Source organism: Lepisma saccharinum, chromosome 26, assembly GCF_977018435.1.
Source record: "Lepisma saccharinum chromosome 26, izLepSacc3.1, whole genome shotgun sequence".
In the NCBI taxonomy this organism is placed as follows: Eukaryota; Metazoa; Arthropoda; class Insecta; order Zygentoma; family Lepismatidae; genus Lepisma; species Lepisma saccharinum.
This window is the reverse complement of record NC_139254.1, coordinates 16496877-16524807: the sequence shown is the minus strand read 5'-3', so window position 1 is coordinate 16524807 and position 27931 is coordinate 16496877. Positions and strand designations below refer to the sequence as shown.

At 39.0% G+C, this 27931-nt stretch overlaps 1 protein-coding gene across 1 annotated transcript in view; it reads left to right on the top strand.

Moving 5' to 3' along the window:
- The window catches only part of LOC145979394 (tyrosine-protein kinase receptor torso-like), a 610025-nt gene that overhangs the window by 442789 nt on the left and 139305 nt on the right, over window positions 1-27931 (top strand). Inside the window, exon 3 of the mRNA XM_083112263.1 lies at window positions 6231-6284. Within this exon, the coding sequence (XP_082968389.1) occupies window positions 6231-6284 (54 nt within the window). The remainder of the gene's footprint in view (window positions 1-6230; window positions 6285-27931) is intronic.

Below are 27931 nucleotides of genomic sequence, written 5' to 3'. Positions count from 1 at the left end.
TTCGATACTGAATGCAAGCCTGTACTCATGTATGAAATGAACGGAATTTGGTTCACGTTTGGCGATACTTCTTTATCACGTTTGAAAAAAAAGCTTTTGATACGTATTACGCAGTGATTTTATACAATGTTCAATTACGATTTCATTAACTACATTAGGCAACACTTACCGCATCCCCAAAATAATATTCTAACGACAAGAATCAGACGACACAATTTCAAAATTTAAGCAGACTGTTCGGCCGGATGAAGCTACTTATCCAAATTAGAAACTAAATACTGTGTAAATGAAAGAGTTGTAGAATACGTACATTGCTGGTACCATAAAACCAATCGCTTAGAAACACACAGGATGTAAGAGAAAAAGTAATGAAAATAGTCATGGACAATTTGCAAGGTAATACTCATGGATCCCACTGTACTATTTGTAAATATTACACGTATTCTACTCACATTCTCACAATAAAATTTTGTAGAAGAAAAGGTTCGTGAATATGGACGCGAATTTGACTTCAGCCGGTTCGCGAGGAACAGTAGAAACACAGAATACTAACTACGGTCAACCAATCTCCCATAACACTGAAACAGCCCTGGCTTCACTCTTTGTGTTTAGAAACAAGCTGCAGAGCGGCGCTATAGAGATCTGTTTTACTACGCACGAAGAGATTTCCAGTGTTCCATCTCGGATTGTACTGTGACTGATGGTTAAAGTTTGTGCAAATATCGAAATGAGCCATTTTAAATGAGCAGCATCCAGCTATTTAGCAATCCTCTTTGCGTTAACATCGAAGAACAAGAAGCTTCTCTCGAACTTGAATTGTGTGATTTGCAAGGCGATGTGTTCCTTCAAACTAGGCAAGAAAAGGGGTCAGAGTTTTTCAAATACCTGTCCAAGGAACGCTTTCCAAACCTTCGTATTTTTGGGCAAAGAATCACTTCGATGTTCGGCACATACACGTGTGAAAGTGTTTTCTCTTCAATGAAGTTCATCAAGAACAGCTACAGAAGCCGACTGGCAGATGCTTCACTGCTTCACCTTCTGAGACTTTCAAATACAGAAATTGAAGTGGACATTCCAACTTTGATAAAAAATAGCAGATCGGCTTCAATTTTCACATTGAACACTTACTATGAAGGATTCTTATTTGTATGGTGTGTTTTTCATTTCTTTCAATTCATCCATAAGTATTGGGTTTTTGTGAAATAAATTATAATTATACAATTTTGATTTGTGATTCCATTGTTTTTATTGCCTCATTTAAGAAATTTAAGTCATGCGAAAGTACCACATTTTCAGTTCAGTACTTACAATTTTTGTAAATTTTAATCCCCCCCCCCCCAACAAAAATTCGGCCCGCCAATCAAATGCTGGATATAATGTTGGCCCTCGGACCTTTTGAAGTTGGGAACCACTGTTGTAAAATATGTATTTAAGCAGCGCCTTTGTTTTATACTTAATAACGTTTTACACGAAACGTAATTCCTCTCGGTTGAATTGTTATCAGATTTTAAAAATGCGAGGTGATACATTGTTTACATCTCAAGCGGCCGCCATTACAACTGCACTCGTGACCTAGAGGTCGCTTCTGATTGGTTATGCTACGGAAATATTACGGGTTCTATCCTTGAGAAATGCCATGGCATCTGAAATGCCATAACATTTCTCTCTTTACACGGAAGCATTTTGGTCATGGCATAAATATTAAGAAGAATGAAATGCTTTTCTAAAGCGGGCTTCAAACTCGGGTGGACGTTTGGCTTGTCCCAGTTAAGACGCTGGTTTTTGGTGAAGGCCCACGTATTTGAAAAGAGTGCGTAAAGGTAGAAAATGACGTCACGGTGCGCTGCGTGAGAAGGGCACTGTTGCCAATTTAGCTCTTTTGGAGCCAGGTCTGGTTCTTTTTTCGCACTCGTTCGGCGCCTAAATTTCGAAAGCTTTAAGGAGCTTTTAAGCTCCACGAAGGTAAATTTAGCTCCAAATCTAAACCTTTTTAGTATGGTCAATAAAAGCATTTTTCCAAGCGGAAATCCCTTCTTCCTCAGCACTAAAATTATGTTTACGTCCACACACCAACTCCAATTTGTTTACAGAATCCGTCAGTTCTAATTACGACAAATAATTTATTATTGTACAAATTTGGTAGTACTGTTATTGTAGGTATGTGTTGATTTTAATATCTGCATAATGACATCAAAATAACATTAATTGCTATACAATTTTGTAACATAATTATAATGTTATGCAGCAGTAATTTCAATTAACTCTTGTCAATAAATGAGGCACTTTTTAAAACAAATAGCCACGCACCCGGTGGAGGCACTTAGTGGTTCGGATCCCACTTTTAACCAGGTTTGTTAAAGGTCCACGAACCCATAAATTCTAATGGGTTCTATTGGGTTCTGCTGCAGGACCGGAACCTTTTTTCTCGCACAATTCAAATTCGGTCCAAGTTGCGTATTGTTACATTGACTGAAGGTTTCTAGACCGTATTTAAATTGATCCGGAAACACGGTTCCTGGACCGAATTTAAATTAAGCCGGAAGAAAGGTCCCTGGACCGAATTTACAATGGTCCGGAAAAAAAGATCCCTGGACCGAATTTACAATGGTCCGGAAAAAAGGTTCCTGGACCGAATTTACAATGGTCCGGAAAAAAGGTTCCTGGACCGAATTTACAATGGTCCGGAAAAAAGGTTCCTGGACCGAATTTACAATGGTCCGGAAAAAAAGGTTCCTGGACCGAATTTACAATGGTCCGGAAAAAAGGTTCCTGGACCGAATTTACAATGGTCCGGAAAAAAGGTTCCTGGACCGAATTTACAATAGTCCGGAAAAAAAGGTTCCTGGACCGAATTTACAATGGTCCGGAAAAAAGTTTCCTGGACCGAATTTACAATGGTCCGGAAAAAAGGTTCCTGGACCGAATTTACAATGGTCCGAAAAAATGTTCCTGGACCGAATTTACAATGGTCCGAAAAAAAGGTTCCTGGACCGAATTTACAATGGTCCGAAAAAAATGTTCCTGGACCGAATTTACAATGGTCCGGAAAAAAGTTCCTGGACCGAATTTACAATGGTCCGGAAAAAAAGGTTCCTGGACCGAATTTACAATGGTCCGGAAAAAAAGGTTCCTGAACCGAATTTACATTGGTCCGGAAAAAGGTTCCTGAACCGAATTTACATTGGTCCGGAAAAAAAGGTTCCTGGACCGAATTTACAATGGTCCGGAAAAAAGGTTCCTGTACCGAATTTACATTGGTCCGGAAAAAGGTTCCTGGACCGAATTTACAATTGTCCGGAAAAAAAGGTTCCTGGACCGAATTTACAATGGTCCGGAAAAAAGGTTCCTGGACCGAATTTACATTGGTTCGGAAAAAAAGGTTCCTGGACCGAATTCAAATACTTTACAGATAAAGAGGTTCTTGACGGTGTAGAACCCATTTGCGCTTGCTGATTTTCTCTCCTGGACCGGAATTTATTTAAAATTCCTGGACTTTAGCAACCCTGCATTAAACTATACGTCCAGTTCCAATTATCCTTTCTGCGCATAAAGTGGACTTAAAAATAAACGCAAGCAAACAAACATGTAGCCACGCTTATGTAATCAGAAATTCTGTTTTGGTGCTTGCACCCCTGCAGATGTAAAATTCTGAATAAACCCCTACCTCAATTCTTCCTGTATTTCCCATATATGAAGTCGGGTAGATTGTCTGCCTACGCTTTCATTTCTTCAAAACTTTCATCTTTGGTCTTAACAATTTGACTTTAATCAGTGTCGACTCCTGCCATCTTCAGTATGTTGAAACCCCTCGAATCTCCTACGTCCCTTTGAATCCTTTCATGTCAAACGTGTCCTCTCTTTAACATTTCAGCAAACATTCGTGACCTGACTGTAAAAAAACCTGTAATGCTTTCTCCGCCTACCTGTACCGACTTCAAAAGGCTTCCAGGTTTCTTAAACTTTTATGAGTTCCTCCAGGTGAGGGCACTGCGTGTGGTTCTTGGAATCGGAGTGGATGGCTTGAGAGAAGCGAGAGGGTGAAGGTGCTCTTATTTATTCTCTGGGAGTAGAGAAAGATTTTTCCGTGCGAAATGTGCCTGGACTACCGAGCGTCTAGAACCGATTTATACAGAGTGATTTTAAAGGCGTCGCACCGATGTTGGAAACTGATGGGGGTGGCCAGAGGGGAAATAATTGTGCGGACCACACCATTAAAATTATTATATGGTATTATTGCTACTATAACTACTAACTAACTCTCTAGCCTTCTTAAACCCGAACGTTTATGGCTGCAGCAACACAAGCCTTCAATATGTCCCTATCCTGGGCGAGATCAATCCAATCTTTTCCATCCTTACCGATTTCGTTTAGGTCCATCTCAACGTTATTCCTCCATCTTCGTTTTGGCCTCTTACCCAACTAGAATCGTGTAAGGGGGGTTCTCAACCTTTTTGGGCCTGTGCCCCCCACTTTGCGTCCTCAAATTAGTCCACGCCCCCTCCCTCTAAGCGTAATTAATTATTGATGTACAAAACTGTGCTGTTAGGGTTAATAAATCTAACTCAAATAATATTTTACAATGCTTTTATTATTACAGATATTAAAAAATACTAATACTTGTTTTGTTGATAGAACATTTCCATTAAGGGCCTCCCCCATGGCGCAGTGGTAGCGTCATTGCCTTGTAATCGAGGGGTCCCGGGTTCGATACCCGGTGGAGGCACAAGTGGTTCGGATCCCACTTTAAACTGTAGGTCCAGTCCCGATTAGCCTTACTGTGCATAAAGTGGACTTAAAACACCAACTCAAACCAAAACATTTCCATTAATTAATAAAAGTGCCTAATAGGCCTACATTACAAAGCATTCTGCCCTCACTGCAGTTAAAATTTCAAGCTACATCATTTGATTTTATTTCTTAAGAACACAATTAACGAGTGACAGACAGAAGTTTCTTTTCTGAGAGCTACACAAGGGGTTTGTGTTTGCCACAACTTTTTTTTGGAAGGGGGGGTAATTCATGTATTTTTCATTGCTCACCACGCCTCCCCTGAAATTCTCCAACGTCTCCCCAGGGGGGGGGCGCCCCCCAAGTTGAGAACCCTTGGACTGTAAGCTCTTCTTTTCTCTCCCATTCGTGCCACATGGGCTGCCCACTTAAGCCTTCTTGATTTACTAATAATATCTGGACATGAATTCAAATTATGCAGTTCTAAATTAACCTTCTCCACTCACCTGTCTCATCATCCCTTTTAGGCCCACTGTAATTGAATAAACATTTTATCTGTTGTTAATGGTAAATAAATAATGCCAATTGGAGCGAGGGTAAACTTTCCGTATCCGGAAAATGGATTTCTTAAAATTTACAATGCAGTTTCTTTAGACTTATGGTCGTTCGGGGAAGTGTTTTCTCGCATCGTTTATTGAATTTTGCCGGTAAATCTTGTATTTTTCGATATGAATGAGTGGATGCACAAAAGCTGTTGCATCCACTTCCTTCCACCCGGATGTTGCCTGTGTGTGATGACGTAATCCCGGTCAATCCCGGTCAGTGTTTCCAAACACGTGTTTTTGTAACTGAAGAAGGTACGTTTCCGCAAATGGTTTGTGGGGCTATGTGTCAATGGTTCGTGGGGCTATGTGTCAATGGTTTGTTGGGCTATGCGAGAATGGTGTGGGGCTACGCATTTTTTTCTAAACCAATTTTTAACTATTCTAACCTAAACGTGACCCAACCTAACCTAACCTTACCGAAAATGGTTCGTGGGGCTACGTAGGTATTTTTAGGTAGAGTGGGGTGGAAACACTGCATGCCGAGTACGGTAGTGAAACTGTGACCGCCATTTAGCGTGTTACCGAAGGGAAAAAGAAACGAACAAAAATTACTCGATATGTCGCAAATAGAGCTTATTTCCGTGAAAAAAGCAAAATGCTACCTTCAGCAATGTTTCTCAGTGCAGAATACGTAAGTACGAATATGAAAAGTGACATAAATAGCGGGTTTCAGGCGTTTTCCGGATAAGGAAAGTTTACCGGAGCGAGTTCTTCACAATACCATTACAAGCGTAACTTAGAATTACTTTTATTAGCAGTCAAGGCATATGTTACTTTTTGATATAACCTCGTGTGTATATACACACACAAAAGAGGTGCTATTTCAGATTCTAAATATTGATGTAGCATATTATCTTCAAAGACAAATATAACTAATGACTATTTTTTTCCTTGCAGTGTCTGAGTGGTGTAAATGCTACTGAACCAAAGAACAATTGCTCCGCTGAAAACGTAAGTAGTACATCAAACTTTTCCTGAAATACAGGGTGGTTCAAAGAGAACGTTACCGAAAGTATTAAGTAGAAATTCGGTTACTTTTTTCTGGACACTCTGTAATACGTGAGTAGCGAATAAGGACGGACGAAATACACCCCTCACAAAAAGTCTGGAATATTATTATATTAGGCAATAGGTGCTAGGCACGGTGGTATATATCGGCGAAAAGATGAGAACGTCCACCAGACAGATACCATGTGTTGTTGCATTCCAAGGCCGTGTCTATCACCTATTCTCTAACGTAACAATATTGCAAACTTTTTTGTGAGGAGCGTATATTGAAATACATCGTAAACTACCAATGAGAAACAACTGTAAACAGTGCTATTTTATTTTCCTTTATGCTGTCCGCTGTCATCCTACGCATGTCTTAACTTTTCCATTCTTTACAATTTTACATATGTAACCATATTCTTCCCGTGAAATATTTCCTCTAATTTCATATTCAGGGTTTCCGGTGGCCTGAAAATCGTTAAGGAATTCATCGCAAGAGTGGAAAAGTAGTGATAAAGGCGCGAAATTTTCTTATTGTTAATTTATAATGATGATGATACTTTATCTTAAATGCTAAACACAGCTGACAGCCTTCCGCAGCATTATATTTCATAACCACAACATAAATATTGCTTGCACACAATTATTAAGAAGAACATTACAGCAGAAGTTCAAATACAATATGTTGTACAGTGGAATGCATAAGTATTACCACGCAAATTGTCCATCATCATGTTTATTACCTTTGTTTTGCGCAATTACATCTTAAAAAATTAAAGCCAAACAAGCTGCTGACAACTTCTGGATAAGTAAACGTACAAATGCAATCCTTGAAAACAAGTAGGATGCATGAGAAAGAATGATGAAAGTAGTCGCGGACAATTTGCCGAGGAATACTTGTGCATCTCACTGTACAAGATCCTATGTAACTACAGTGAACAAAAGTGCACCCTACACTATATTATACCAATCATTTGCCATAGAATAGATGAATAATATTAAATTGAATGGTGTGAATATTATTAAAGATCATGTATACACATAAAAGAACAAACTAATAACTAAAGAAAATAACAACAATCTAATTTTGCACATTTAACTAGATTCTGTCAGAAGCTATTACATGTGTATTTCCTTCTCACTGATATCAATTTATTTACGAATTCTTTGATTACGAGTAGCCACTCTTCACGTACACGTATATCTAAAGTTGCATATATAGAGTAGAGATGGGTAAGACTGCGCGTCGGGTAATACTGCGAACAGGTTTTATTTTTATTTTTTCAAGTGAAAGTCATACACGAGTGCCACGACTACTGTGGCTACGACTGTTGTTGTACCAGAGGGGGAGAGGGAGGTGGTGGGAATAGCTGTTGTCTCCGGGGCATGTGAAATCGATTGTAAAGCAAGTGGGGAAATTATAGAAGGTTTCTTTAGTTGTTTTCGGGATGTTGTAGCACGTGATTTGGGGGAACAACAGAAGATGTTTTTAGTATAATCAATAGGAAAAGAATGCCGATAAGAGCTATCACGATGGTCGCGATAAGGGCATAATAAGCGGAAGACATCTTGTGGTGGGAGTCTGAAATGATAAAAGAAAGGGGAGGTTCAGTGATAATACAACGAACTATGTGATTACGAGACATTTCCGTCTGTAATGTGTGTAAATGTCGTATAGGAAAATGCAAAATTTGTACATGTAATGTGTGCGAAGGATTAAGTGCCTTTGACTCGCTCCTAACCAAAGTTTAAAAAAAGTGAAAATAAGTAGTAATAGGTTTATGAACAGTTCATGGAATGAGAGGGTTGTATTTGATTTCATGGGATATGTGCCGTGATTAGTTGAACTATAAAATCGAATGAGGGAGTGGGAACATTTGCCTATATTTATTTTATGTTTGTTATCATATTTAGTGCATTGCAGCTTACAAAAGAAGCAGTTCGCGTTGCACATGAGCGTAAGTAAAAATAAATTTGTTATGGCCAAAAGCCAAAAGTTCAGCAGGTTCTACGCAGTTCATTTGTTCTTTAAGTCGTTCATGAGTAGTGTAAACTTATTGTTTCTACGCAGCACTTTGTAGGTATCCTCTTTTTTTATCAATTGAATATCACTTTTTGACATATTTTGACAATTTTTTGTCAATGTTTTAGCGTTTAGCGATGTTTTAGTACAATTTTCAATGCACCACTTTTTTTTCCCACCTCGCACTTGTAGGTATATCACGATCTTACGTGATATAACTTAACCTATTTTTTTTATTACGTGCTAAACTACACGAGAGCCTCTACGTGCTTTGACCTACTTTAGAGTAGTGGGGTAAAGAGAGTTCACCAACATCAAGTGGGGTTCAGTGTTGCCAACCCACCCCAAGAAAATTTCACCATGGTGATATTTTACAGGCGAAGCTAACCTACTAATAGGAGTTGGCAACACTGACTAGTTGCTTCACAAACCTCTTGATATTTCACAGGCGAGGCTAACCTACAAGTTACAAGTTGACAGCGTAACCTTCTATAAGATGATAACTATGCAGTAAGATGAAGAAGACGACGCCAGCTGGCAATAGCGGTGTTAATGCTTCCTCCTCTCTACCCCCCCTCCCTTACCGGCCTCCTCCCTTATGGCGGGAACCCAAAGTTCTGGCTGGGTCCTTTGATCTACTTTTTTTTTTATTTTACGACGTTTTTTTACGGAATAAACTAACCTACAATGAGAGAAAAGTGGACAGAAGAAGCTCTGGCATCACTTTTTTAAGCTATTTTTTTACCTCCTGCTCTTATGCTAACCTCGCCCTTTGACCTACTCTTGAAATGACTTTCCTATAAGTCTGCTGTCTCCTCTTACTGTAAGGTCCCTCATTGTAATCTACTACGACCTTGCTCTCAGCGTAATCTGCCACGATGTTTTTTTTTAAAAAAAAAAAACTCATGTGTGATCTTCTACAATATGTTCCCCCCCCCCCCTGCTACAACCTAAACGGGACATCTCTCCTACGATGTTTTTGGGCCCCCTCCTCCTGCTACGATGTTTTTTTTTTTCTCCTCATGATGCAAAAAATGGTATTGTAGCGGTATTTGAAATCGACTGTGCTGCGTGAAGGGCATGTTCAGTGAACAATACGAGAGTGGGAGAGTACAAGCAAGCGCCCCCCTCAATTTTTTTTTTCAAGAAATTCAATTTGTGATCCTAAAAACACTCTGCATCCTATTGGAGTGCTTTGGGTGTTTTTTTGGATTAAAAATTTTGTAATGGGATTGTAGAAAAGCTATTCTTGCTTGTTGGCGATATATTTAAAACTATTCCGTGACCCTCTCGTTCTTCACGTCATGGATGAAGGACTTCTCGGCGACCAGGATGACGCTGCACACGGTGTCCTCGGGCAGCGCGTCGTGGAACTCGCAGACGACCTTGATGTTGGTGCGATCTTTAACCACGACCTGCTTCCTTTTTGTGGTGTTGATGACGAACATGGGCCTGCGTGCTTTGAATTCGCTGGGCGTGTAGTACACGTCCACGCTTCCCTCGGTCACGCGCTTGTAAGCCGTGTAAGCTTCGTAAAGTTTTAGGTAATCATCTTTGGTCATGTCGAGGTTGTAATTTTCGCGCGGGAACATTTCGTTCCTACCATTCTTCAGATAAACGTTCTTGATCTTGCAGTCGTCGAACTTCCTGGAATCTTTTTCCTGATTCTTGTCCCTCCCGGTCTGAAAGAGCACTACGACGAAATCTGGCATGTCGAACTGTATGTTGTTGAACTGCGTCGTCACGTCGAATTCCATGTGACTTCCTGACGCTATCTTCAGTAGTAGGGTTTGTGGTATTATAAACTCGAGAAAGTATGAACCCCCCTCAAGCAGATTTGGCTACACTTAAAACAAGCTCAACATGCCCATATGAGCTTTTTGCTCAAGTGTGGAACCCTGTCTAATCCAAGATTTTTGTAAAAATGCCCTCAAAAATTTTCTGAGAAAGTATGACCCCCCTCAGATTGATTTCCCTACACTTATAAGAGGTACTTCTGTGAGATTGTTGTCCATAAACTTGTCAAAAATATGCCCCTATTGATATTTTTTTTGGCCACACTTAAAACTAAGCCATTCTCACCTATACCCACATACACACCCACACCTACCCACATACACCTACACATATTTACTTCCGGTTTAAGTTCAATTGTATACCAGCTTCAATTTGTTTATCTAATATTAAAACAATGTAATATGCAGAGACCCTCTAGAATTGCTCCGTGACTCTCTCATTTCTTACATCATAAACATATGATTTTTCACCTATGAGAATAACACTACATATGGTGTCATCAGGTAATGCCTCATGGAATTCACAGATAATTTTAATATTTGTCCTGTCATTAACCACAACTTGTTTTCTTTTTGAAGTGTTAATTACAAACATGGGTCTCTGTGCTTTGAATTCATCTGGTGTGTAATACATGTCAGTATTGCCAGTAGTGACCCTTTTGAAGGATGTAAATGCCTCATATAATTTGAGGAAATCATCCTTGGACATGTCTAAATTGTAATTTTCTCTAGGAAATACCTCATTTCTGCCATTTTTAAGATATATGTTCTTGATGTTGCAGTTATCAAATTTACTTGAATTTTTTTCCTGATTGTTGTGTCTTCCAGTCTGAAACAATACCACTACAAAATCAGGCATGTCATATTGTATGCTGGAGAATGAATTTGTAGCATCAAACTCATAATATGTACCAGTTGCGGGCTTCTGTACACATTGATATGTATAAAATTGTAGAGGAATTTGTGGATTTTTTATTATATCAGCTTTGTATTTAAGAGCATAACTGGCCTCATATTCAACAACAGGGATTCTTAACTCCATAGTCTGAATAATGCATTTGCCTGCATCTGGTAGGGTATTAGGCAGAGCTTCCCCTGTAGAGTTTAATGCACTGTACCTCATCAAAGCATTGTTATCATTTGCAGCTCTTCTAAATGTGATTCTTAAACCACCCTTCCACATAATATCTTTGTAATCTGAGAAGAATCCTGGCAATAGGCACATGGGGAACAGCACAGTGTGGTTCTTAGATAATATCTTATCACCAGCCTCAAATCCACCTATTTTGTAGTAAGAAGCCTCGGTTTTGGATAATTTTAATGTGGCCAAAGCTGTGGAGGTAATGCCGGGATAATCCACTCTGTTTATAACAACGCCATGTTTTCTGACCTCAATTTCAGAGAATAGATGTGGCACAAAATTATCTACCAATCTTATATTTGAATTTGCCGGATAATCTGTACCATCGAGCTTTACAACATCAAATTTGATGTATAGATGTGCTCTGTGGGGGTGTATAAATCCATCCCCTACATCAAGATCAACCTCAATCTCTGTGTTGGGTTGATTTAAATTTGCAAATGTCCTCCTGTTTGGGGGGAATGATTGTAGCTCATAACTCTCAATATTTTCCATTTTCTTCTTGTATGTATTTTTATTTAAATATTAATCTCTATGATTGCAGTTGTTGTGGCTCCAGCAAAATCAACTAATTCTTCTTTTTCATTAGTGACCATCAATTCAATATATTCTATTCTATTATGGCACACAGGAAAATATAATGTTGGGGATGGATTGTAGATGATGGGCTCCATAAATTCAGAATTAGGTTTGAATGTTGCAATGATGCCGGTTTGTTTGTGAGTGCCTATGCCATTTGATTTGGTGATCATACCCTCAGCAACATTACAGTGAATATTTAGAGTCTCTATGGCCAAGAATGTAGGTATATTAATAGCAGTGTGTTTGATGCCTGGTTCAAGTTTTGTGTTGTTCTCAAAGCCTAACAGCTCTCCTATAGTACCCAGATCCACTGTTTCTGTGGCAGATACAATTTCTACTCTGTGAGTGACAGAATTTTGACTTAACACTACACCTCTGGGTAATTGAGCATTTAGAGTAGATAGATTATACTGCCCTGGAGTAATGACAATTTTTTGATCCCCAACTGCAATTTTGTTGTTGTGATGTGTAATATTAGGGATCAAGTACATGCCGTAAAATGCTCTGAGAGCTATTGTTTTGGGATACACTATGTCATCATGTAATTTGAGTTTCAATATTGAATTTTGGCTGGTGAGATGGAATACCCCCATGATGTTTTAAATACCACAAGGCTTTTTGAAAATTTTCAATTGATGGTTTATTTATTTGGGACATATATCTAAGAACAGATAAACACAAATGTCCGCAATTAACATCTTTGAAGTTTTGAACACGGGCATTATTGTAATAAAGATTAACTGAATTTAGATATTTTATTAAATTTTCAGGTGGAACACCTCCAAATGAATCAAACACAAATGCCTCATTTTTTAAATATTTAAGATAACAAATCCAGTGAGTGCCCTGATTTTTGTACTTATCCAAATTAACAATGCCACACTCTTTGTTGAGTGGTTGTTCCGGTAAAGAATCAGACATGTACACACCTCTAAAATGTTTGATGCCCAGTAGCTTGATTAAAGCTTCAATATCTTGGTTTGTAAGCGGCTCTTGTTTTTTTAAACTTATTCATGGCTCTCTTAACACCTTTGCCTTGTTTCTCAATGGCCAGGTTATGGCGCTTCAATTCATCTAATTCTGCCCTATTTTTCTTGGCATCTATTACTGTTTTTGCTATGGCAGCTGATCCCCCAGCCAAGCTCCCAACAGCCCCGAGAGCAGCTAAGATGGCAGGGATGGTAAATATGAATCCCCCTACATGTGATTTTTTTCTTGATTGCTGTAATTTTTTTAATTGGGGGGTACTAAGCAACAATTTCATCCCATGACCCTTGGCAATACAAGAGCTTTTTTTCTTGCGCTGCTTTTTGGTTAAAAAACTATCAATAGTTTTAAGAGATTTGAGACCTGCATAAGGTATTTGATACATAACACCCTTGGCCTTCATTGTAGGTTTATTATATACATATTCACAACCCCCACCCCAGTTTTTGTTTGGTGCTCATAGCTATGGTGGTTCCCAATGCTGCTATTTTTTCACTCAAAGATGCATCTTTGCTTACAAATCTGCCAAATGCAGCCTCTTCTAATTTCTTGTCTGCAACATGTCTCTTGTCAAGATCAGAATGTGTGTTGTATGCTATGTCATGGTCTCTACAAGCAGCATCTAAGGATTAACACCAGGATCACCTCTGTTTAATCTATGATCCAATTTTGTGCCTGGACCACAATATGATAGCCTGGAATATGTAGTTCAAATGGCAGCTTGTTTATAATGTCATTAACAAGGCCCCGACCCTCAGAAATATTCCAAAATTTAGGTGGTAGAGTATTAATAAGTTTTATGAGATATCCAATCCCCTTAGTGTCATTTACTATAAAATTAGACAATTTTATGCTTATCATGTCCATAATTCCAACCTTTTCATTGTAAAAATTGTGGTTCCCAGCATTTTCCTCCCCAGCTATCACCAATAACCTATCTACAAGTTTCCTGACATCATCAACCCACACAAATTCTTTAGGCAGGGTGTTGTATTGTTTGATCCCACTGCCAGTCTTGATCTGTGACCATATGGGCTTGATTAAATTATTGTATTTTGCTCCACTGCTCGACTTGACTCTTTTTTGTGTGGGATCATTGTTCTGGTATAGAGCATCTGATTTTATTAATATTTCTTTGTAATGTTCATAATCTTGATCTGTATAGCTGCCAGGCCTTTTCCGAGTCATCAATTCCCACAATCCAGGTGTGCCGGGGTACTTAACAAAAGCACCTTTTTCTCCGAGACGAGATTCTGAATAAACAATCAGATCATCCCCCATAAATGTTACTTTGAAATTGCCAATTCTATGTATGATGCTACCATCAAGCTCTGTGTCAGCATATAAGCCAAACACCTCATCTTTATTGTCTTTAGGTGTGGTTAAATATTTTTGAGCAAGAAGACCCAATTCAATAGGATCCTGAGTAGCTTCAATTCTTCTAGGAGCAATAGGACTAGGTGTATGAATACTGGAAAGTGGGGTAAATGGATAATCTAATATATTTCTTGCAGCTACAGGTACAAGCTCTGTGAGCAAATTTTGATTTTGCTCTGTAACAGTTTTGATATTTTTACCTAATTCACCAATAGCATCAATTATAGGCTGTTCTGTTTGTTTGTGTTTTTCATAAATTCCCCGGTTCTCTGATTTCCATCCCTTAAATCTTTTTACAAGATAATCTCTTAATTTAAGATCATCAATTATTGGCCTTTTCATGGTTATTTATTTATGTTTCAATGTCTAGAAAATTGTTGATTTTATTTCTCTATTTGCCACTATTGGGTGTTCTTGTCATATCAATTGTGACAAACCCATAACTGTCCTGGTTCCAGCACCTGCTGCAAAACTTAGAAAAATCATTGTAGCTCAGGTCCCCACCTACATATTCATCATGTATATGTTTGAGGTTGGTATGGTCTTGATGAAACACACATATAAAATTGCTGTTGTCTCGGATCAGTTGCTTCGGTATTTTTGAAAAAGTCTGTGCCAGGTAGAAGCAATCAATGTTTTTGTGCCGGCCCTGTGTAAAGAAATTCCTAACCTTGTTTTGATTATCCAGTATAATGTCATCAAACACAACAACAGAATTATCGAGACATTCATGAAGTGGCTTAACATCTGGTTCAAAAGTGGCTATATCCAATCCATCATATAGCTTCATCAGCTGCTGATATTTTAATTGTTCCAAGCTCTTAGAGAAGATATACAAGTGCCTGTTTTTCCAGTCTAACCAGTTGGGTGCCAATAAAAAATTATCAACCATTAGTGTAGTTTTACCACAAGCAGATGGCCCAACAATAAGACACCTAATATTATCAGGTAGCAACTTGCCATTTCTCTTATTCTGCTGTTCAGGTTCTGGCAGCCTTTTTATAACATCCCAGGTGTTCATATTATTATTTTGTTTGCATCGATCCAGCTGTGTTCTGGGAGTCCTAGCCATTTGACAAATAACTTGTTGCCTTTTCTGCGGATATTTTTTTCTATGAGATATGTGTCAGGCTGTTTAGTTTTGCTGAGCTCTTGTTCATAGAACCTGCCTTTGAGAATTTCTCCTCGGTGATCCTTTATTATATATGTGTTAAGGGTCCCGGGTTTAACTTGAACCACTGTAAATAATTCAGTGCTCCAGTTTCTTGTAAAGCCTCTTTTGAATAAGTGCTTATATTTGCTGATTCTTACTTGATCACCAATCTTGTATTTGGCCTTTCTTGTTGTTGGCTGATATTTAGGATAATAAACAGTGCTGATCAATTTTTGCTCATCAGATGAAGTTACTTCAGAGGGTTTCATGTTGATTGTGGAATGGACAGAGTTGTTATATTTATGTAGAAGTTCTGGAAGAATATTAATCCATTTATAATTACCTTGCAGGGTAAATTGTTTATACATAAGATTTTTTAAGGTTCTGTTGAATCTCTCTACAATTGAGGCTTTGAGATCACTGTAACTTGAATAATGTTGTATTGCCTGGCTTTTAATAAATTGTTGAAACACTGAATTATAAAATTCTTTGCCATTATCTGTTTGCAAATAGCGCGGGGATCTTCCACTCTGATTGATGATTGTCCTGAGGGCTTCTGTAACACATTTTCCAGTCTTGGATTTGAGTGGCACAGCCCAGGCAAATTTTGAAAATGTGTCTATTACAGTAAGTAGATACTTGTAGCCCTTGTTGATTTTGTCTAAGTTTTTCAACTGTCCACTTGCCATTTCAATCAAGTCGCTTTGCCATAAATCATCTATGCCCTTTGTGACTACTGGGAGTCTCTTATAATTATGTCTGGCTTGTCTGTGTAATTCATCAACAATAATTTGTCTAGACATAATATGTAAACAAGAATATTGCAACTATGGGGTGTTCAGCAGCTGAGACTGCAGGATTTTCTAAATATAATTTGTCTCCAATATGTATTTTAAATTCCAAAAAGCCATCATCTTCAGTATAGGCTGTTTCTAATGTATTGGGGTCTGTAAAATCCTCCAATTCTACACTGGTGATTTTCACTTTGTTCTCAGCATTTGTTATTGATAAGGTATGGTAGTGGTGTGCCTGTGGTTGAAGCCAATATTTGATCTTGATTGGTCTCAATGTGCCCCCAACAAAAAATTGGTAATAAAATTGTGCAGGGGACAGCATATATATTTTGCCACCTGGTGTAAATGGAGAATCATATTCTTTGTTGGGGATGCTGTACAATTCAAGAATTACTGTATGTTTTGGATTCTCGATTATGCCTGTTATTTCTTTTTCTGCTGTGAGCAATCTGCTTGTTACAGATTCAAGGTGCTCATTGATAGTTCTAACAACATCATCATGGCCTGGCTTAATTTTTATGTCCACAGCAAGTTTCTTGTATTGTTGCACAATTTCTTGTAGCTGGGTGGCAAAAACAGACAGAGCATTTGCTTGATTGGATTCCATGGTCCCTAGCTGTTGCTTGATATTAGCTACAATTTGTTGCAAATTTTCAACAATTGCCAATTTTGAATTTTGAGCAGTAAGATCATGGACCTGTCTTCTGATATCCTCAAACAGGGCATGCAGTTCATTAATATGTTGATTGGTTGGAAGAGTGGCCACTGTCTGAGTGAGATGTTTGATCTCTGCTTGGATATTCTTGATATCTTCTGATTTCAATATGCGATTCACTGCCCTCTTTATATTTTTAAGTTCCTGTGATGTAGGCAGATTTGACACAGTATTTTGCAAAAATTCAAGTGCCAATTTCACATTGTTTAATTCAGAAGCATCAGCCACATTTTGCATAGCATTTTGGAGCAGGGCTATATCTGCCTGGGAGGGTGTTGATTGTTGTAAAATTTCAAGTTTTGTTTGGATATCATCAATCAAGTGATTTAAATGAGATAGTTCAGATTCAGTGTTGAGGTTTTCAAGCTTTGTGATTTGTTGCTGGACACTAACAAGGGTATCTACAATACCGGCCAGGCGAGATTCTAGTACATTTGCCAAATCACTTTGCACTGCTGCTATTGTAAGTTCAAGATGGGTTATGGAATTTTGAATTTTTCCAAAATCTTGATATGTTTCAAGTTGCAGCTTAATATTTGCAACACTCCGAGTTATTGCATTCAAAGCATCAGAAGATGGCAAATTGTTCATAAAATTTTCAAGTGCCTCAATTTTTTCTTTAACCTCGGCTATGGCATTGTTCAGAGGGTCCAGATTAGGTATTTGGAGTGACTGAATCTGTTCTTTTAGAGTGGAAATCACTAGATCAAAATCTTCTTGTGATTTTATGCTTTTGACAATTGTTTGGAGCTGTGCCTGGACATTATTTATCTGCTCTTCCAATTGTTGTTTCAATTGCTCAGAATTGGTGGCCTGGGTCTTAAATTTGGCTTGAAGAGCTGCTACAGCTTCTTCTAAACTTTGAAAATTATCCAATGTGGCCAGGTCAGTATATTTCTGAAGCAGCAATTTGAGTTCAGAATCAATTTTAAGAAGAGGGTCCATGCATTGTGATTGCAAATTTGTAATTTCTAATTGAAGACTGGCATTGAGTGTAGTTTGTAAAGCTTGTAAATCACTTCTTAATTTCTTGACTCTGACATCAAGCATCAGAATCTCATCACTGTGATCTTCATGTCTTGTATGGCCAAAAATATCATTAGGCATTTTGATTTAGTAGTTATTTATTATAGAGTATCTGATTCTTAATTCTATAAAAAAGGGTATAAGCTTGTCATATGATCCAGGGACTTCAATGTATAAGCAGTCACCAGCAGAAACAGTATAAACAGTGCCAGAAATCATGTTTGAGTGCTTAATTCTATAAATATTTCTCCCTACTGAAATTTTAACATTACCCTCAGGGGTTGTAATAAATTGTAATTGCCCACCTACAGGTAATTGGTAATGATTTAAATTATTGTTAAATATGTACAATATTTTACCTGTTTTATCATCAATATCTGTAAGTATGCTGTTCAGATTAATAATTAACAAAGCACTTAGTTTAGACAGCATAGACTGTATATCAGGAGAGGCTTGTGGTGTTGGCAGGTCCATAATACCTTGTTTTTTAAACCCAAATAAGTTCATAGGCATGTTTATTTATTTCAAATCATGCTCTGTAATTGGGCATTGATTCCCATTTTTCAAATCACAATGACCCCATGGTAAAGTATGTATGCCACATGATAAAATGCATCTCTTATCATCATGTGGGTCCAGAGCCACTTTTCTTACAATATTGCTAGTCAGCAAGTGATCCACACTCTGAATTCTGGATTCTGATGTTTTGATTGTGCTACATGATTTGAGGCAATTTTCATAATCTTCAAATTCAAGCTCTTTTTCAACAGTCACTCTGCCAATGCCCTTGGCCTTTTTGGCAACAGCACCACTACATGTCTCAAAACTGTACATCTTGGCCCTTAACCCAGCAAATGCCACAATAACATTACCAAGTGTCTCATCTTTTAACTTGCCAGGCACCTTTTTGTTGTGGGGTTGAATCTTTGTATGTTCACTGGTATCAAAATATTCAAGCAATTCAGGCTGGGAAATATCTTGATAAACATCTTCTGTGTGAATATCAAGAACAAAACTATCCGTGTCCATGTACATCAATTTTACACTATCACCATAAAAAGGTTTCAGCACATCAAAATACAATTTTAACATATGTAATTTGGCCAATTCCAATATTACAGCCCCTACATAAATAGGTTTATCAAACTTAATTTTTGTTTTTTTCATGTTGAGAAGTGCCATATTTTCATCATAAATTCTTCTGTAATTGAAATTAGGCTTTGCAACCAATTTTTTGCTCAGGCTGGGGTCAGTAATTATTTTAACATCGGTATGTTTTCTGACATTTTCAATAGTTTTGCCATACACAGAATTGACCATCAATTTAAACAAGGCCTTATCAAATTGCCTTTTTGCAGATGTTCGAAGCTCTGTGTTTGTATCAATATATGGTTTCAACCATTCTGAGTGCCTGAACCTCAAAACTTTTCCAATTTTGGTCACTTGAACACCATGATTCATCAGGAACTGGAGGTTTTTGTAATATATGACATAACCCTGTTTTGGCTCCAGTGTCATCATGAGCTTCTTCTGTTTAGAGCCAGGTGAGCACTGAACCTCAGGAATTGGGGGCAAATCAGAAAATTTGTTGTGTAAATCATCAGGAATTGTCAGATCAACCTCTAAGAATAGGCCATAATTACTGTCATCAAAATCCTTAAGATCTTCAATATTGAAATCTTCAACCCATTCAAGCCCTGAATATGGCAATTTATCCATCATAGCATAACCATAGAGGCTGTTTGCATCTACATACAGTATATAATTTGATGGCAATTCTGGATTATAATCAAGCATATATTTGTTATTTGCTCTGGCATATCTCTGAGAACATTGCACCATGCCTCCTCTTATACATTGCTCCATAAACAGATACATATCTTGATCTTGGATCAGATCCAATTGTATGTTAGTGTTTAAAAACATTGCAGCCCATGCTAGGCCTGGGGCACTGTAAAAATATATTGGGTCCAGTTCATAATTTTTCATGGAAGATTTTCTGAATGCCTGCAGTATATCAGCTAAGAGGGTCACATCAAGTTTTAAATAAGCCATATGATAATCACCAAGTGTCTGGCATTTTAAATTGTTCCACATCAATTGGGCATGGTGATAATCTTCATCAGTGATTCCAGACTCTGATTTTGCTGTAAAACTGTTGTTGTGGTGGCAGAGAACACTCATCAAATTTAGAAAAATCTGTAACATAATCATATGGATATACACCCTTCCGCCTAATTAATTTCAGGTCCTGATTTGGAAACAATGCACATGTAATTTTGAATTGATCATCAGATAATTGAGTGGCCAGTGTAGCCAGGCTAGCAGATAAAATTCTGTAAGAATCAAGAAATCTTATGTGAATAGAAACACCATTAACTTTAATTATTTTGCTAATAGATATATATATTTCATCATTTTCAGCTAAAATATTTAAATTCTGCTTGTCAAACCCCTCATATCTGATCAAATGATGGAAATCATAATTGGATGCTCCATGGCAAAATATGGGGACAAATTTTGGTCTCTTGATCTTAATATTACAGCTATTACACAGGGCCTGTTTATATCGACCATCTGTATGAGAATGGTGTTTCACCTTGATATTTGTATCTGAAAATTCAGAATCACATACCGGGCATTTTTCTGCATTGTTGAAATCTTCAATCTGTTTCTCTGTTAAAGGCAACATGGGTTTTGATTTTAATAAGATATTAGATGCTATGTCATGGCACTCATTTTCTATTCTATGTACAAATTTTTTGATGGCATCTGCTCCCATGTATGAATCTTTTTTAGTAACAACACCATCCTGTACAATCACATAACAAAAGCTGGAAGGTTCATGTAGCTGGTATGGTGTAATTGAAGATTCTTCAGGATCTGGATTGCAGAATGCAAGAGGCTTGAGGTTTGATTCAAAATCACAGACAATATATGCTGGGTGTTCCAACAAGGCTTCAAACTTTTTGAATTTTGCTTTTTCACTTGGATTGGGCATCACCATATGAACAGGTTTATAATTGCCACAGTATTTCAGATGCTCAATTAACTTATTTTTTGCAATTTCTGAACTCTCTTCACGAACCCCTTTCACCATTTTCCTGCCATCAAATACACTTAAACATCTTCTACACAACTTGAATATTGTATTGGATTTGTCTAGTTGTGTTCTCACTAAAGCTTCAAGATTATGTATCAGAGTGTAATGATATGTGCCATCCCCTTCAATTAAGAGCAAATCAATCGGAACAGCAGATTCATCATCAAATATACTGATTCTGAGAGGTTCTATCAAGCAATTGCCACGGCCAGTGGAACAAATAAATACATTAATAGATAATTGTTTGCCATTGATATTCCTGGCCTTTTTTTCAAATTTATCAATATTCTGAACAGACATTGGATATTCTAAACCCTTCATTGCTTCATCAAAATCATGTTCATGTTGTTTGTAATAATTTATTCTCTGAGGATTCCTTGAAACTGGATACAAAGCAGCTAAAATACACCACAAAAAGCATTTCTGGTCGGTATTTTCTATATTAACCACGGCTCTTTTGTTTTTAATATTGGCAGATAATGGCAGATATGTAGATCCTTTCAATGGGCTGAATTCAGAAATATTAACATATAACTTGTGTGGAGATCCGCATAGGCTCCATCCAGACTCTTTTGCTGCAAATTCAGAGTGTTTAATATTCAATTGTTCTATCAACCTGCTTATTATTCTGTCTGAATTTGCATTTGAATATACCGGTACAGTTTCTGTTATGTGGGGCTGTGTAAATTTTGTGCCATTTGGCTTCTTATATTGTGTAAACAATTTGAAGGACAGCTTATAAGAGCCATTTTGTGCATTTAGAATTGCCTGCACATCAGGATTTACACTGTTCAAAAAATTCTCAATGCCACATCTTGGCTCTGATACAAACCGATAATCTCTTAATTGGCTATTAAAACTGCTATGGATGGGTTCATAGCGTGGCTGCTTTGCAGGTCCAGCATTAACAGGTGCTTCATGCTTTCTTTTCAGACCAGATGTATATGGTTGTGAGGGCAATGTTGATGACTGTGCAGAGCAAGTATCTTTATGTTTATATGTGAAATATTCCATGCTATATTTTCTATTACATTTGGGGCATATTTTTGTGGGAGTTCTGTATTTGTCTGGGTTACAAATCTTTTGGTGCTTGGCCCAATTGGGGCTGGATATATTTTTATTGCATTGATTACAATATTTTTGACTTGGCATTTTTGTTGTTGTTTATTATATACAATTTCTTGGGATTCAAATCAAAATTCTATGCTTAATAAAAATATCAGTTGGGTTCAGCACTGTGCTTTGTATATTTTGTGTATGTGTGTGTGTGTGTGTATGTGTGTTAATATTTTTGGCTTTGGTATTTATATAAAATTTCTTGGGGTTCAAATCAAAACTCTATGCTGGATAAAAAATATCAGTTGGGTTCAGCAGTGTGCTTTATGTGTGTGTGTGTGTGTGGGTGGGTGGGTGTAGGTGTGTATGTGGGTGTAGGTGTGTGTGTGGGTGGGTGTGGGTGTGTATGTGGGTGGGTGTGTAGGTGTATGTGGTTAGGTGTGGGTGTGTATGTGGGTATAGGTGAGAATGGCTTAGTTTTAAGTGTGGCCAAAAAAAATATCAATAGGGGCATATTTTTGACAAGTTTATGGACAACAATCTCACAGAAGTACCTCTTATAAGTGTAGGGAAATCAATCTGAGGGGGGGTCATACTTTCTCAGAAAATTTTTGAGGGCATTTTTACAAAAATCTTGGATTAGACAGGGTTCCACACTTGAGCAAAAAGCTCATATGGGCATGTTGAGCTTGTTTTAAGTGTAGCCAAATCTGCTTGAGGGGGGTTCATACTTTCTCGAGTTTATAATACCACAAACCGTACTACTATCTTCTGCACGCACTGGTAACCGTGAAAGTGAATCGGCACCTGCGGACTCTTCAAGATCTCCGCTTTGTACTTGAGGGCGTAATTCGTTTCGTATTCCACCACCGGCATTCTCAACTCCATGCTCCGGATGACGCACTTCGCTGCTTCGGGTAAAGAGTTGGGCAGCGGCGTGATACCGTCCGCGTTCAAGTTGCTGTATCGCATCAGTGCGTCGTTATCGTTGGCCGCTCTTCGAAATGTGATTCTCAGTCCTCCCTTCCACATGATCTCCTTGTAGTCCGAGAAGAATCCCGGAAGCAGACGCATGGGAAAGAGCACCGTGTGACTTCTCGTCGATTTTCGTCCCCGCTTCGAACCCCCCGCCTGATAGTATGCTGCGTCCGTTTTGGATAATTTCAATGTTCCCACTGCCGTCGACGTGATGCCTGGATAATCGATTCTGTCGATGGCGGTGTTGTGTTTCCTCACCTCCACCTGCGAGAACAGGTGAGGCACGAAGTTGTCCACGAGTATCAAATTTGCTGCTGCGGGGAACGCGTCTCCGCTTTCTTTCTTCACCACGTCGAATTGAAGGTAAAGGTCCGCTCTGTGAGGATGAACGAACCCATCGCCTACGTCCACGTCGTATTCGATCTCACGGTTCGCTTCGTTCAAATTTGCGAACGTGCCACGGTTGGGAGGGAAAGATTGCAATTCGTAACTTTCGATTTGCTCCATTTTTTTTCACTATGTGTTATTTATTATACGTTGATCTCCACGACGGCCGTCGTCGTGTCACCTGCGAAATCCACCACCTCTCCTTTCTCGTTCGTCACCACCAACTCTCTGTTGTCTATGCGGTTGCGACATACTGGAAAATAGATCGGCGAAGAGGATGTGTAAATGATCGGTTCCATGAATTCGGAACTGGGTTTGAACGTGGCTATGATTCCCGTCTGCTTGTGACTTCCTAACAATCCGTCCGAGGATTTCGTGATCATGCCTTCCGCTACGTTGCAGTGTACATTCAGAGTCTCTATGGCCAAGAATTTAGGAATGTTTGTTCCCGTGTGCTTGATGCCAGCTTCGAGTTTGGTGTCGTTCTCGAAACCTAAAAGTTCTCCTATGGTGCCCAGGTCCACGGTCTCCGTCGCGGACACGATTTCCACTCTGTGCGTGACCGAATTTTGAGAAAGGTACGTGCCTTTAGGTAACTGAGCTTGCAAAGTAGAAAGATTGTATTGACCTGGCGTGACGACGATATGTTCGCTTCCGACGCTAATTTTGTTGTTGTGCTGCGTGACGTTAGGTATGAGGTACATGCTGTAGAATGCACGCAGAGCTATGGATTTAGGATAGACGATGTCGTCGTGCAGCGTGAGTTTCAAGATCGAAGATTCGCTCGTGAGATGGAACACGCCCATCGTGATGCTGTTTCAGATTCCACAATGCTGTCTGGAAATCTTCCACCTGTGGCTTATTTATTTTAGAGAGAAACGCGAGCATGGAGAGACAGAGATGACCGCAGTTCACGTCTCCGAAATTTTGAATGCGTTCGTCGTTGTAGTATATAGGTTTGTTCGTTTTCAGATAATGGACTAAATTTGTAGGTGGAACACCTCCGAAAGAATCGAAAACGAATGCTTTATTATTTGCGTAGTGGTAACATATCCAATGCGTGCCTGGATTTTCTTGACTGTCCAAGTTGACTACTCCACATTCTCTTCTTTTAACGGATGAAGGTAACGAGTCGGACATGAAAACTCCTCTGAAGTGTTTGATTTGTAACGGTTTGATCAGAGATTCAATGTCTCGGTTGGTGAGTGCTGTTTCTTTTTTTTAACTTCCTCATGACCCCCTTCCCCTTCTTCTCCATGGCCAGGTTGTGACGTTTCTGTTCTTCCAATTCCGCCTTGTTCTTCTTCGAGTCGATGACGGTTTTCGCGATGGCGGCGCTACCCCCAGCCAAACTTCCAACGGCCCCCAATGCTGCCAGGATGGCCGGGATGCTGAATATGAAACATCCGATCTTTTGCTGTTTCCGCGAACGCTGCAACCTTTTCAATTGAGGTGTGCTGAGAAGTAATTTCATTCCATGAACCGGAAGTTATCGTGTAAGGTTTGTCGACTTCCAATTCCTGAATTTTTACATACTCGACTGACAAATTTAGCATTTGTTTTAATGCTTGGAGGTCACTCATTTTTTCAGTCATATCGAAGAGAAATTTCAGGGTGTGTGAGTTATAGAAATTTAATTTTTTTCACAATGTGTTATTTATATACCGAAGATTTTTTTTTCACGATGTGTGTTATTTATATATCAAGTTTTTCTTTTTGACACGTACATTTTTTTGACATGTATATATTATTATTTTTTTTCACAGAGGAAGAAAGTTCGTGCTTCGGAAAACGCGATGATGTGCGTGATGATATCATCGGTCTCCTGTTTAGACTTGCGCCAATCATCCGTGTATCGTCTTCTCCCCTGCCTCGCCTCGTGAAGTTCGTCCATTTTTTCGTTTAATTTTTCCCCTGCGCCCGAAAGAAGTGTCGAGATCACCGCACCTCATGCCACTGATCTCCCGAAGATAATCCTTGACAACCATTTCACAAGGGATACGAAATTTCGGTGTTGTTCTCGCTATGATTAAAAGTTTCCCTACATCCTCGCAAGCGTGTTTGAATATTTTACATAGCAGTTCGTGTGGTAAGTCGGTTATACAAGACATGTTGTTATTATTATTTTTTTTACTGTATGTTATTTATTTATATACCCCATCCAAATTTTTGTTTCGTGCTCATGGCGATGGTGGTGCCCAATGCTGCAACTCTTTCACCTGCTGACGAATCTTTCGAAAGCGGCATGTTCCAATTTCTTGTCTGCTTCGTGACGTGCATCCAGATCGGTGCGAGTGTTGTAAGCGATGTCGTGATCTTTGCATGCCGCGTCCAACGGATTCACACCCTTGTCTCCTCTCTCCAATCTTTTCTCGAGTTTGGTACCCGGTCCGCAGTACTGGTAGCCAGGTAGATGCATCTCGAAAGGTAACTTGTTGATGATGTCGTTCACGAGTCCCTTTCCTTCGGCCACGTTCCAGAATCTCGGAGGCAGCGTGTTGATAATTTTGATCAGGTAACCTATGCCCTTGTCGTCGTTCACGATGAAGTTCGAAAGTTTGGTGCTGATCATGTCCACGATGCCAACCTTCTCGTTGTAGAAATTAGGATTGCCTGCATTCTCTTCACCGGCTATCACTAACAATCTGTCGATGAGTTTCCTCACGTCGTCCACTCAAACGAATTCTTTGGGTAACGTGTTGTAGCGTTTGACGCCGCTTTCACTCTTCACCTCGTTCCATATCGGTTTGATGAGATTCCTGTACTTCTCACCGCTGCTCGATTTCACCCTATTCTGCGAGGCATCGTTGTTCTGGTACATGGCATCCGTCATGATTAGAATTTCCCTGTAACTCTGGTAATCTTCGTCGGTGTAATCTTTCGGCTGCTTTTTGGCAACGAGTTCCCACAGTCCCACCGTACCCGGATACCTGGTCCAACTATTCTTCTCGCCTAAATTAACTTTAATGTCGTTGCCTTCGAAGGTGACTTTCGATTTTCCAATCTTCCAAATCACACCCTCGTTGGTTTCCATGCTCGGATACAATCCGAACACTTCATCCTTGTCGAATTTCCCCGTGCTCAGGTAGTCTCGTGCCAAAGGTCCCAACTCGATCTTATCCGAAGACGACGTGCTACCTATGGCTTGACGTCGTGCCGGTACTTCCTTCAGTTCGAACGGCGTCGAAGGAATGCTCGAAATCGGCGTGGGTACAGTGTAACTTTTAGCTGCAAGTGGTACGAGTTCGTTGATCAAATTTTTATTTTGTTCCGTGACACCGATCACAGGTTGATCTTGTCGTTTCTTCTCTTCGTACAAACCGCGATTCTCGGATTTCCAACCTTTGAAGCGTTTCGCGAGGTAATCGCGCAACTTGAGATTTTCGTCTTCTTGAAATTGACGTTTTGACATTTTTATATATACGTCGAAACGTTTCTGAAACGTCGAATTCTTAGCCTATACGTTCGGTTCTCGTAGTTTTCTTGCCGTCACCCGCTTGAGACTATCCACTTTTTCTAACACTCACTTTTTGTTATAATGGTTATTTTATATATGCTTGAGACGTTTGAAAAAAAATTCAAATTTTATTTTTTAGATTCTCACGACCGTTTTTATTTTTTTATTTTTTTCTTCTTGTTGCAAATCTGAAATTTTCCTCTTGTTAGCCTCTGAGACGTCTAGATAAACTTTTATTTTATTCCTATACTTTCCATGGTTTGCTTTTCGAGTCATGTCAATGGTCACGAATCCGAAATCACCTTGGTTCCAACAGTGGGAGCAGAATTTAGAAAATAGATTGTAATTCATTTCAGCCCCTACGTAATCATCATGTGCGTGTTTTAAATTGGTGTGGTCTTGTCGAAACAAGCAAATAAAATTAACATTATCGCGTAGCAGTTGTTTCGGAACCTTGGAAAAAGTTTGTGTCAGGTAGAAACAATCTAATCCTTTGTGACGACCTCGAGTGAAAAAATTACGAATCTCGTTTTGATTTTCCAGGATCATGTCGTCGAACACCACAACGGAATTCTCGAGACAATCGTCCAGTGGAATGATTTCAGATGCGAAAGTTGCAATGCGAAGTCCCTCGTACAGTTTCATAAGTTGCTGGTATTTCGGTTGTTCGAGACTTTTCGAAAATACGTAGAGGTGTCTGTTTTCCCAGTCTAACCAATTGGGTGCGAGGATAAAATTATCAATGAGCAGTGTCGTCTTTCCGCACCCCGAAGGTCCTACGATCAGACACCGTATGCTGTCGGGGAGCAATTCGCCGTTCCTTTTTTTCGTTTGACTTTCCGAATCAGGTAAACGTTTCACAACATTCCACGTACTCATAGAATCACTTCGTTCGAGTCGATCCAACTCCTTCCCGGAAGTCCCAGCCATTTCACCAAAAGTTTGTCACCTCTCTTACGCAAAACTTTTTCGATAAGGTACGTGTCGGGGTATTTAGTTTTAGAGAGTTCCTCCTCGTAGAAGCGCCCCAATA